This window comes from Cygnus atratus, chromosome 6 (genome assembly GCF_013377495.2).
Source record: "Cygnus atratus isolate AKBS03 ecotype Queensland, Australia chromosome 6, CAtr_DNAZoo_HiC_assembly, whole genome shotgun sequence".
NCBI lineage: Eukaryota > Metazoa > Chordata > Aves > Anseriformes > Anatidae > Cygnus > Cygnus atratus.
In genome coordinates, this window is record NC_066367.1 from 25064054 (window position 1) to 25077626 (window position 13573).

The 13573-nt window shown below is 39.5% G+C and overlaps 1 protein-coding gene across 1 annotated transcript in view; it reads left to right on the plus strand.

Moving 5' to 3' along the window:
- The window catches only part of MYLK (myosin light chain kinase), a 147210-nt gene extending 135969 nt beyond the window's left edge, over window positions 1–11241 (plus strand). Inside the window, 6 exon segments of the mRNA XM_035536847.1 lie at window positions 3590–3742; window positions 4822–4945; window positions 6166–6295; window positions 7212–7312; window positions 7314–7332; window positions 9150–11241. Of these exon segments, the coding sequence (XP_035392740.1) occupies window positions 3590–3742; window positions 4822–4945; window positions 6166–6295; window positions 7212–7312; window positions 7314–7332; window positions 9150–9409 (787 nt within the window). The 3' untranslated portion in view covers window positions 9410–11241.
- The last annotated feature ends 2332 nt before the right edge of the window (window positions 11242–13573 follow it).

The following is a 13573-nucleotide window of genomic DNA, read 5'->3' on the forward strand; positions in this document are numbered from 1 at the left end:
TTACTTTTTTCATTAATGCAATGCAAAAACAGTAAGGAGGAGCTCAGTGTCAGCAGCTGCTGCTGCTGCAGTCACTGCTTGCAGAGGAACGCTCAGAGTCTGACTTTTTGGGACATGCAGCAAGCTCATCTTTCCTGGATTATTGACAGTCTTAATGCACAGAATTCCAAGTGAAATGCTGTGGTGTTCGTTACACAGGCAGTAAGACTGGTGACTACATTGGCCCCTTTTGATCTTAACATTTCTAAACCTGCCCTGAGAGCTTCATTAGAACAGACCAATAAATGTTAACGATCATCCAGAGGATAAAATATCTTTCTTCTTTATTTAGAAGTGGAAACCGTGAAAGACTTTTTAAACAAATGGTTCTTACCACGCCAGGAAGATGCCTGGTTAAGTAGCTGGAAAAATGTTTTCAGTAAACAACTTGCTTCTTGTCTAATAGTAACTTCACAGTGTAAGCTCAGTATTAATTTTCTGGAGAGGTAGCTCATCTTTATCACTTAGCTGCAGCATTCCAAAAAGAAATTGTTTCCATAATCTGTCAAAAGAGTTGCTGGGCTATTATTACTTTAAATGGCCATTAAGAAACGAACAACCAAGACTTAGGTCAGTGAGATCTGTGATAAAGATAAGAATTTCTGGGTATAACCTACATTAGTTGCTTTGTTTTTTTTGTGGTTTTGTTTATTTTTTTACTTTCTGTACACAGGGACCTAGTTCTCCTTACAAGTTTTTTCATGACAAAGAAACTGATTCACAGTGTAAAACTGTGGTAGAGAGAGATTATTTTCACCTTATAAATTTGGCACAGCACATACAGAAATACAAAAATACGTTCATTGAAAGCTTGGAATGGGTACTGTTACACTGGTGTTTGGAATGGCAAAGCGAGCGGCAGCTTAATGGGAACAAACCTGACAATTTACAAAATGCATGGAATGGGTCAATCCTACAAAAGCAATTAAGATTTTAGCAGATAATCCTGTCATGCAATACTTAAAAAAAAAAAAAAAAGAAAAAAAGCCAAACAAAACAACTCAAGTTTCTTGTTAACCTCTTTAATCTTCTGTTTATCCTCATCCCTCAAAAGATGTGTGACACGCATTCCCTTTGCCCTGAAAGCTAGATGTCTCTATAAACCCTGCATCTGCAATATCAGCGTGGAGCAATGGGCAATATCTGCAGCAGTCTCTTTAGCATGAAAGTGATCTCTCAATACAGCAGCTTTAATCTCTGGAAATAGGCCAAACTATTATTGTAGCACAAGAGCTGCATAATACTATTTGTGGTAATACTATGCAAAGCTCACGTTTGCCATCCTTCAACAAAGTGTTGAAGGGAAACGGGATTGTTCTTGCTCTGCCTACGCAAGTGTTTCCTCTGGAAGTTGAACAGCGTGAAAATAGAAGACGTGCATCCCCTAAATTGATAATGAATTAAAGAAATACCTCACAAACCTGTCATTTGTATAAATTGTGAGCTCTTTTGTAAGCCACTGAATTGCTTGAAAGATTATTGTGCTTACTGCATAGTCAAAAAAGAGACAACTTAAAATCAATATCTAGAAGACAAAATCTAGACTTGTGATATGGATGAGATCTTTTCACCTCCTAAAACATTATGGAGAATGATGGTCCATTACTACAAACAGGAAAATGCTTAAATGTTTGAGTGGGGAGAGATTTAAGGCTTTGCAGGAGTGCTTTGCAGATTCCAGGACAGAGCTTTTGCATCAGCACCTGACCTGGCCGGGACTGCTGATGTGCATGAGGGCACAACAGAGTCCTTCTCATTCTGCAGTGGCTACACCAGCTCGCCAGTGCTGTCAGGCATAAAACTTCTCCTGGCAAACTGTAAGTGTCAAAGACAGAGAACAGTTATGGGAAAGTAGGCTGGTTTTGTGAGCATTTTTTTTCGTGTGTGTGTGTGTTAATCTTTCAGCTTTCTGCAATTTATGCCTACTATACGTTCATAAATGGGTTATGCCACCTTCTACATTTATTAAGGCAGGCTTCACTGTTGTGTTTGAATGCACCCCATATAATGGAAAACAAGACAGCAGATTCCTTCTATTTTGATTTACCTTCTTCTGCCGGAGAAAAAAAAACAACCTGTTATCTTCATCTCATGTATTATTGCTAGCAAATTTCTGAGGTATACGTATACGACTCTGCACTCCACAGTACTGCACACAGCTTCCAGAAATGGTAAAAGATTTTGTATCTGCTTTGCCTGAGACTTCAAAGAGTGTCTTCCTGCTTTGCCTATAGAAGTATAATCCATAAGAACAAATTCTGAATGAGATTTTGAATGTAATTAGTAACAAAATAGTAGCAAAATAACTTCACTGGAGATTATATTAATCTTATTAATCTAATAGCTCACTTTATTTGATCCCAATCTCTTTTTTTACCAATCTGTTCTGTGATATTCAGTGGCTTCGCAATATTTTTCCATACAATATTTTCGGAACACTAATAAGTTCCATTTATTTTTCCAAGGGAAAAAAACAAAACAAAACTAAAAAATACTGTTGAAATGTAACTGGTTGTTTAAGAGAGTGGTTTACATGATTGTACAGAGAAAGGAAATAAAGTCTGTAAAATTTCGTGAAGAATAGGTTATTATGTAAATTGCATGCCAGGGAGAAGACCTGGAAAACTGTATAGCTTGCAGTTCCAAGGAATAAAGCAACCTTTCACCTGAAATTTTTTACTGAAAGGGTGATATATACGGATATCAGAAGTATCTGGATGCACAAAGACACAGTATAATAAACAACAAAGCTAAACGAGGGAAAGATACTCTGCAAAAATGACACCATGATGTTCTGTAATTGCCTTTCACTTGCAATTTATCAGTTACATTGAGTTAAAAGCCTTGGAAGCTCAACTTATGTTATAAAAGAATATTATTTCCATTTCATGCATCATCATGACTGACTGAGAACATAAAGGCCAAAATACTTCTGGGTGCATCTGCATAACTCTAGAGCCTGCAGTGATGTAGGACTCTTTTATCTAGCAATATAATTTGCGGGTGGGAGAGGGCTGTATGTGGTTTTGTTTACAAAATAGCCCCTTGAATGTCCTGATTTCATGCAGCATCTTTCTTCCTGGGTTCTCTCTGCAGAAATAAATGGAATAAAATGTACAGAAACCTGTATTTGATGGTAAGGGTAGGAAGGTCACTCTGAAAACACACACACACACACACACACACACGAAAGATACTAACTGAATTTGGCGTGAAATTTGCAGTATTATTTACGCAGAACTACACAAGTCACTTAAAATCTGGTATGCTCCACTTTCACCTAGTTCTAGTTCACTCCTCAAAAATCTTGGGAAGAGAGAAAGAAGCAGAAACATTTTCCTTTCAGTTTTGCAGTCAATTCTAGTTTCCTCCCCACATGACTATCTGTAGTGAGCTTTGTGTCTTTTTTATTAAAAAGAAAGGGGGGGTGAAGGGAGCTTTTACTGACAGAGCTCTGCAGGACATCGGAACTGTCACGCATTATTTTAATTTCCTCCATTTGCAAAATGTCACTGTTTGTTTTGTGCCTGTCTGTCTGTTCTGCCCCCAGGGTCAGCGGGCTTTCTCCTTTCATGGGAGACAACGACAACGAAACCCTGGCCAACGTAACCTCAGCAACGTGGGACTTCGATGATGAGGCTTTTGATGAAATCTCTGATGATGCCAAGGACTTTATCAGCAATCTACTGAAGAAAGATATGAAGTAAAGCTGTTGGACTTGATACACTCTCTGTTTGCATTTAGCTGAACTTGCTATTCTTGTTTCCCCCCGCTGTGAACCTCCACATCGCCGCAGGCACCTCTGGCAATACTTTATAAGGAGCTCCGCGTGCCCGCCTGTCTGTGTGTGCAGCTCCCATTTAGTTTACAGCACAGGGGCTCAATGGAGGGCTTACTTTAAATCGTCTGCACGTTCTGCTTTTGCTTTCCCTCAGGCAAGACGCAGCCTGAGGCTTTGTGTGCCTCCTCGTCCCTTTACTGTAGCATGACCACCCTGTAAGAACTGCAGATTCTGCATGAAATGCTCTGTCTTGATCTGAATGGGCTGCAGTTTCGCTCAGTTTAGCTTGTGTGTTGCTTTTTGAATGCGGTGCCTCTGAGTACCACAGCTTTCCTACAAATCTAGGAATTGGGCAAGAAAGAAAAAAAAAAATCAGAGTTGGAAACCCTGTGTACAGCACACAAACAAAGGAACAAACCAAGGAGAGGAAACATTCTTCCAATGAGTTTGCAATCGGATAGATAGAGAACAGAGGGTTACTTGTGTGTGTATCACGAACAAAATGGAGAATGGGTGTGGCTTGGTCAGAGAATTGGATGTTTCTTTTTTTATTTTTTTTTTTATGTTTAGTGCTGCAGGGAAGGAGGATATTAAGTGGTGGGAAAGGGGAAGTTTCCATAAGCGAAGGAAAGGAGATCTGGGACAGGGCAGGCAGCTGGATCATTGCCATTGAGGCTCTGTTGTATATGTTCCATGCCTAAAACATATGGCTTTTCATGCTTTGTTTTATAATGTTTTATTCACAGACAAAAATGTACAGCTCTCTCTCTCTCTCTCTCTCTCAAAAAAAAAAAAAAAGGAAAAAAAAAGAAAAGAAAGAAAATCACAGAAATTGAGAAAGTGAGTTTGGGAAGAGAGCATGGCTGGGAAAGCAGTGCCACGTGATCTACATTGCTAAATTTAGGAAACAGAAAATCAGCTCTGAGAAAAGAGAGAGAGAAATAATGTTAAAGCAGCTACCGTTAATGGCAACACTGACTAGTCTTTTTATGTAAAAACAGGAGTCGCTTAAATTGTACTCAATGTCTTCAGCATCCATGGCTGCAAAAAGACACCAAAAACATGGAAGCCAAAAAACTTTCCAAAGATAGGATGAAGAAATATATGGCCAGAAGAAAATGGCAGGTAATGAAGAGGATATACAAGTGGGCTTGTTATCCTAATAAGTCTCTGTATTTCTAATGTTTGTGATTCCAAGAAACACGTCGTGCCAGGCAGTTTCTGCTGCAAGGGGAAACTCCCATGCGGGCAGTGTGTGAATGCAGTGAGCAGGTTTGGTGCCTATGGGCGAGCAGGAGGAGGGTGCACGGCTGCACACATGTAACACGTGAATCCATGTCAGGCTACTGGAAGGCACAGGAGTCGCGAGCCCAAGAGTAGATTTGCCTGTGCTTCTGGGGGTCTGACTGCCTTTCCTCCCTGCCCGCTCTGTGCTGCTGAGGGCCAGGGGTATATGTTACCCTTAAGAAATCTGAACACTGTAGTAAAAGCTTATCCACCTGGCCTGTCTAAAGATAACTTCATTTTGAGGTAGCTTCATTCTCCTAAACCAGTAGCTCCTGTCCTGTTGAGGCACCAAGCTCAGGATTCAGTCAGACTGGTTTAACAAATTTATTTGACCTATCTGGTGTCCACGTCTTCTTTTTTCTTAATGCCGGAACTGTCGTAGCAGGTCCATCTGTGCCATTCTGATAGCTGGGGTAGCTGATACATAAAATGCTGGATCCAGTTTTTTGATTCCCTACAAAATACTAATTTATGTAAATCTACCTTATATTTCCTCTTACATTATATTTTACGTGTTTCTTAGGAGCTTATGCAAGCTGTACAAAAATACACACATCCATACTGGACGCAATGTAGTTTGTGTGTATTTTAGTATCCCGGTGGTTGATTCTCGAGCCTGTCAGAGGTCTGCTTCCATCATGCAGATGGTACTTTCTCATCCGTTTCATATTAGCTGCTTGCTCATTCTTGATGAAACTCAGTCCAGCCCATAAGGCTATCGAGAAACCCGTCCTCCTCCAGAACTAAGTTCCAGTTAAACAGTACATAGCTTTTTTGCTGGCTGTCCTCTTGCACAGTGCTTCTTATCCTCAGCTAACAGAGACATTCATTTAGGTATGAGTTCATCAGGGGAAGTTTATATCTGCAACTAAATTTGGTAATTCAGACCAGCCTGCTCTGTCTCTCCTAAAACATCAGAGCTATATATAAGCAGTTTGTCCAACAATTCCAGTGCGGTTTGCAGAGATCCCAGCTAATTTGTCCGAAGCACCATTGTTACAGAAAATCACATGCTTTTTGGATTGGATTGATCAGAAGCCTTTTGTGTTATGTCTTAGAAAACAGGCCATGCTGTCCGAGCAATAGGAAGACTGTCATCCATGGCAATGATTTCTGGTATGAGTGGGAGGAAGGCCTCTGGGAGCTCGCCTACCAGCCCGATAAATGCAGACAAACTAGAGAATGAAGGTAAGCACCTTCCTGCACCACCTTTTTACCTCTCCATGAATTGTACTAAAACTTTCAGCAAAATGCTAGAGACCAATCATCGAGGAGGTTATTTCTGCTCTCTCTCTTTCCGTTGTTACCTTTTTCTTTTTTTTTTTTTTAATATATTTTTATCTATCAAAAAGTCATTGTTCTTGTATTCTGCTACTCAAAATGCCCCAGTGTAAGTACTGGCAGTAAATTGTTCTCTTTTTAAAGGCAAGGAATTAAGGCAGATTTGTCAGCTGCGCTTTGTATCAGTTTGGGAATGTGTGTTTATATAAAGATTGCAGTGATGTATTAGCTTCTCATGCAAGCGAGCAAGCAGTAAAGTATTAACACTTGCTGTAACCAAGAGCTGTACTGGGGCTTAACCATGCCTCTCAGACAGGAGTATTTCAAAAAACAAAAGTAAATAAATAAACAAGTAAAAATACAAATAATGTGCCTACATTATTCCCCTAAATCCCCACTTGAAATGTGGATTTGTGGTGTATATCGATCAGAGGTGCAGATGCTTGGACACTTCTGGAAATCAAGTCGGTCATCCTGCCATACTCGCACAGATTGCGGGGGGCCTGGTCCAAGTTGAAGTACTTTACCCCTCTGATGAGCAGAAGTCTGGATTTGCATACAAGCAAATTCAAGGAAAAAAAAAAAAAAAGATTATTCATAGCATGGTGGCCTGCATGTTGATTTCATTCTATTTATGGTCTGAATAGTTGTTCAGTTGTGAAAGACTGGCACAGAACTAAGCAATTAATGTCCTGACTGTCCCATCAGCCTTGAAGAATTAAGTGAAATGAAATAAAAGATGCTTTCATTACCATAAAAATGCAATGCATCTTTTGAGAACATCCCCTGTAAAACAACTAACTACCTTTTCACTCTCCTCCAGATGCTTTTCTTGAAGAAGTGGCTGAGGAAAAGCCCCATGTAAAGCCATATTTCACTAAAACAATCCTCGACATAGAGGTTGTGGAAGGAAGTGCTGCTAGATTTTGACTGCAAAATTGAAGGTACATTCAATTAGCATATTTCTTTTTCTTTCTTTCTTTTTCCCTGCCAGCTTTCTGCATTGTGCTGTAGTTTAGCTCTTTTTTCCCTGTGTTATTGTTGTGTTGGTGTCATTTTGGTTTACCAATATCTGCATGTCACAGCATGGATGTGTTGTAGTAACAGAACTTACTGGGAGCAGCATGGGCTTGTTCTGTGCTTGCCATAGAGCAGAAGCCTCCAAGAGTCTACATGTGAGTCACTAATTTACAATACCAAGTGGGAGCAGTAGGATGATTTTTGAGGGTGAAAACAATTAAAAAGAAAATGAAAAAAAAAGATGCAATGTAGTGCTGTAAGTTGCAAGAGTTACTCTTAGAGACTGATAACCAGAAACTAAGAAGAAGTAGGGAGTCATTGTCTGAAATGAAAGACAAGTTTCAGGTGACATTAAGATGACTTTAAGCTATGCATGCATTGTGTTAAAGGCAACGAAGTCCCTAAATGTATTTGCAGAAGTAATAATATAATTGTGCTCGTTACCAAAGTCGCAGCTAGAAAACAGCATGTGTTTGTTGTTGTTGTTGTTTTAACTTGCAAGTTCAAGAAAGAAAATTCAGACTGGAATATGCAGATAGAACAAGTTTATGAGAAGACTCCTAAGGAACTTCGCTTGGTCAGCCTAATAGCCTGAAGGCTGACTGCTAGCATTTCTATTGCAATGAGATTGAAGTTCCTATGTTACAGCTGTTGACAAAAACTGGAGATTAGGAAGAGAAGTGCTGTTAAAACAAAATGGATAGGGTTGGTACCATACTGCATGCGTTAAAAATTAGATAATTTCTAATTTTAAAATTAGTTTCAGAACCTGCTTCACTGACCTTCTGCTTGTTTCTGTGCTCCTAATCTCTTTCACTGCCTGTGTTTCCTACCTCACAGCGGAGATGTGAGGATGGATTATTGGTGCTGATGGATGCTCAGCGTGAGGGGTATGTGCCTAAGTACTGCATGGAATAAAATGGGTGGATGTTTGGAACTGCTGATGTTCTAGACTTTCCAGTGCATCTCTGTAATGGTCGTTGTGCATTAGGGATTCCTGCACTTTATTTCTGTTCAGCGGGAAGTCACCCTCTCGTCACAGTCCAGGACTTGGCTGAGATGAGCCTTCAGTTTGCTACACCAGCCAAGAGTACTGTATAAGGGATTGTTCTTCAGCATGTACTGTACAGCCCTGCTCCGGGTGCTTCGAGTACAGCAGAGCCATTTGCTTCACACAAGGCTCGGAAACTCCCTCCGAGCTGCATAATTAAAATGCTTTCTTAGACTCCCTTGTTTATCCTAACAAAGACAAATGAGAAATGCGAGTTCCATGGTCACCTCACAGGACAGGCTGGTTTGTAAGGAACACATTAGGAGGAGGAAAATTCAGAACAGCTGCAACAAAGCAACCTGAGAAGTATTCTGAATTGTAGTTGTAGCCCAAAACACCATACTCTTTACACTCTAAATCTCAGTGTTGGGAGCTTCAGGTCCCACAAAAGCTACACCATAAGGTAAGCCTCACACACGCTATTAAGAGTCCCTTTCTACGTACAAAAAGCTGCCTGTGGACATTGAAAAACTGATGGAAAGTGGTATCTAAATAGTACCTCAGAGCTAACTTTCCAAAAAAAAAAAAAGCCTCAGATCATTTGCATTTATTTTACACTGAATTCAGTGAAATATCTGTGTATCAGCATATTGGCATATCCACACACAGATGTGAAATTGGAGCTTAAAGTAATTACAGATGAGTTAATACTCGTTTATTGCAATTGCTGGTCTCTCTCCACTATTGCAGGCTACCCTGACCCTGAGGTAATGTGGTTCAAAGACGATCAGCCTGTCAAGGAGTCCCGTCACTTTCAGATAGATTATGATGAGGATGGGAACTGTTCTTTGACTATTTCTGAAGTATGTGGGGACGATGATGCCAAATACACCTGCAAAGCTGTTAACAGCCTTGGGGAAGCAACATGCACCGCAGAACTCCTTGTGGAAACAATGGGAAAAGAAGGAGAAGGAGAAGGAGAAGAAGATGAAGAGGAGGAGGAAGAATGAAACAAGGCTCAAAGAAAAAAAAAATGATAAAAATATATTTAAAGACTCTCCTTATAAGGCTCAGAAAACCAAGTTATCAAAAGCACCTTGTGTGATACATAGGTCTTTGGGGGGTTGTTTTTTCAGCATGATCAGTTGATACCTGTTTGCTTTATGTATGGGCATTAATTGAAATCAGCAGGCAATCTAAGTTGCTAGCATGATTGGATTTACTTTAAGCAAGTCATCAAGTAAGTTGCCCAGTCTATTTTAAAATTCGAACGTATGGAAAACAAGTTACAATTATATTCTGATCTTCTTAAAGAAAAGAATATGGTAACTGAGCTCATTGCTCTATAACATCACTTTCCTCAGCCAAAACTGCAGCTAAGTTGGCTCCCTAAGGTTTACTTTACAAGGAATCATTGCCAGACATGCAGTGAATCTCTCCAGTCCAAAGAAACACGCTGCTCCCAGAGCAGTAGCTTCTATAAGGGAAGGTCTGATATAGCCAGCATTGCAATTTCTATGCTGGTATGATGCATTCTGCATTTGTTTTAAATGTAATTTCATTGTCCTAACTTCAGACACATATACTGCCCTTTCTCGGTGTGCTGTTGGTGCAGTTCTAATCTTATCAACTTTCCCTTATAGAACTTGTCACCTCAGCGCAGTTACAGCTGCCGACTTAAGAAACAGACTGAAAGACTGCAAAGACAGAATATTTTCTGTTGCTCTGGTCAGTTTAATATTGATTTATGATTCATATATATGCTGCTGTGAGACGTATGTTATTGCACAATCAGTGGCTTCGATGTGCATGTGAGTGAATGGAAGCACAGGTTAGTTAAAAATTCACTTGCATTTGTTTGGCAATTGCAAAACAGATTTCAACTGATGGTAAGCTGGAAACTCCCATAGATTTTTGGAGTAGCCAAAAAAGACAGTAGTCTGGATTAAAACTCCTTTATACTTAGCAGTTTCCAAAGAATCTTAACCTATATAGAACCTTATTTGTACCTTATGAGCTTGACTGTCTTGTTTTCGTCTTGAACCTGCACCAGTAAGGCTGTTGCCTTTTTTTAAAATGCAGAAAAAAAATGAAACAAAAAAATCCCAAACCCTGCATTGTTTTTTTTTTTTTTCTCAGAAATTGTTAATGCACTCAAGACTTAATAACTTTGCTTTCCTTTCACAGTATTGGCACTTTTTAATTTTTTTTGTTGCTGTTGCTCAGAGGTAATATCAGCGGCTGAAAGGTGATATGCATAATCCAGAAAGTGTCTTATATCTATGTATCATTCCAAAAGTGAATCTTTTTCTTTTCCACTTTGTGTGTAAAGTGCAACCATTTGCATTTCAAAGGTTACCTCTTTAAAAAAAAATACCTTAAATCCTCACAATTAAGTAGTCAGTGTACTTTATTACAGATGTGTACAATATCAACCTTAGGTTGTTTGATATTACCTAGTTGTGTATGTGTTTCATATGATTTGCTCTTCTACATTCAAAGCTCAACTAATGTGGATGACACAATGGTTTTTAATTGCTTTACTCTTTGTTGCTAAGTTCAGATTGCCAGCATGTCTTTTCCTTTTCAATTGATAAAGATCTCTTGTTATACTAAACACAGTATTGCCACAATTCCTTATACAGAAAGGTTTTAATCTGATTTAGAGCATACAGAGCTTTTCTCACGTTTTTAAATGTTTTAGGCAACAATGGGGTGTATTTTGTACCTTAATAAAAATATGCTAATGTTTTCCCTGTTTGTTAAACCATCAGAATTGCAAAGATGAGAACCCTACGGCTGTAGTTACTCACAGTTCCTAAATAAATAATACCACAAAGCATGCTACTTGTATACTCTATTGCAGGCGTCACTGCGGTCACATTGGCTAAGCAAACCAACAGCAGTGGTCTTTTCCTATTCTGTCTTGAGACCTGCCTGGCACAAAAACTGATGAGGTGGCAACAGTGAAACTTGCTTGGTCTTTGCGGTGCTGCTGCGCTTCTCCTGTCCCCTCAGCACAGGCGAGCGCTGCAGGGAGGCTGCTCCGTCCCAGTGCCATCAGGTGCAGCATGGAGCTGGCACGACTTACAGCTGCGTGCTCTGCCATGCGTCTCCAGCCTCATCGCGTGGTCACAAGTGTAAACGTGGATGGGACACCATGGCAGCCCCGGTTTTCTCTTACAGTTGAGAATTCCTGATGACAGGGAAATGTACAGTTCAGAAAGACTGCAAGCGCAAGAGGGAAAAAAAAAAAAAAAAAAGCATTAGGAAAGGATAAACAGGTGCATATTTATACCAGTGTTCCTAGGAACTATAAAGATGAAGGTATTTAACACCTTTGCTTACGCTGCCTTTATGCAAACCTTTCAACACACAGTCCGAGGCAGCATGGGCCATGCAGGACAACACACAAATTCCCTAAAGCAAAGGTTGTGAAACATCTGCTTGTAGCAACACGTTTCTTGAGCAAACCTTCAGCCCTTGAAACAGTAATCTTTGCAAGATGGACTCTACCATCTTGTGAATGTACTTGAATGTACTTAACTTTATTCACTGGCTGCTGGTTTCCACTCAGATAGTCACATTTATAAAGCAGTAAAAGACACGGGTTTGATAGACCTAGGCATGGCAAGGTCTGTAGGATCATGTACTGGGTATCAACATCCACAAACAATATTGGTGATACTGCACATATTTTTCCCTTCGCTCTCCTCATTTAATAGTCCTTCAGCAGCCTACAGGCTATAAACTGCCTCTTTTTCCCCAAGGACATAATGCGCTTGCCATCCTTCTGTTGCCGCCTGTTAACATCCCTTCTAGTCTGCAGGAAAAAATGAACTGCAAAAATGGTGTGATACATATCTAATTCAACTTTGAGCAATTGATTCCAACTTGTATTTAACCTTGATTTTCATTTTCTGTTTGAAGAATAGGAGAAAGACTATTCTATTTTAACTGAAGAAGGATATTTTATGTACTTGAAACCATGTCTAATTTTGCCAGCCATCCTAATTGGTCTAATAAAGGGTATTACCTCTTCCTACAAACCTCGTCTTGTTTGTATAATGTTCACAGAGAGCCACACTTGGGGTGTGGTGGGGTTGAAACAATCCCGAACAGGAGAGGTTAGGTGAGAAACTGCACAAGTTAGACCACTTAATTCTTTTTGTATTTCTTTTGTTTAAAATTCAGTCTTCTTAAGAGGCATTGAAAATTTGGGACTGGCCATCACTAGTTGGGTTTCTGGATTTACAGAAGCCTAATTGACTTAATTACAGGCCTGTCCAACCATCTAAGCATCCAGAGCATATTTCTGGTCAATCAAGAGACATTTATAAATTGTATGCAAGGTATGCAAAGATTTCCATGTTGCTTTCTCTTTGCTCACAAGGAAGGCAGAACAGGACTACACAGCTTTCTCATCTGAAGTGATTATCAGGCTTTGAAAACATAGATTTATTTTTTTTAGTTGCATATATGAATAATGAATGACTCGCTTCTCTTAAAATTTCTTGGAATGTTTATTGGGAAGGTTCAGAGTACTGCACTAAAAAATTACTGTCTGAAAATGAAATTCTCATGAATCATCTTTGAATTATTAAGCCACACTGACTGCAAGGGATGTGCACATAACAACACAGATTTATTATAACAAGTACTTATGTGAAAACAGAATTTTCTAGGAGAGGGAGGGATGCTTATGTTGTTATTTTGAACTGGACTTAAACGAACTGCACCATGACCAAAAGGAAAAATAAACTGAGAATTGTTCCTGGAAGTTGAGAGAGAACTCCACAAAATATTTACACTTTGTGTAGAAAAGAAAAAAAAAATTTATTTTCATCTTTTCGTTTTAACTCTATGGAAAAAATAGTTCTAGTTACAGCTGCCCTAAAAATGGTGCCTGAATTTGTGCTACTATCAAAGCAACGTTATCTGGGTTTCTGCTATTGCACAGAACTTCATCAGAAAATGAGCTAAAGCCTTGGCTGTGCTCTGCTTCGGCAGCTTGCTGACCTATAAAAATGCTGAAAACCCACAAAACACCCCAAAGACAACCTCAATTTGAGAACTATTAATTTCTCTGAGGAAATTACAAACCTATTTCGTCCTGCTGGAGTGAGAGCACAGGGGGTATTTTTAACCTTTGAAGATGCGACTGAAAGGGGAAG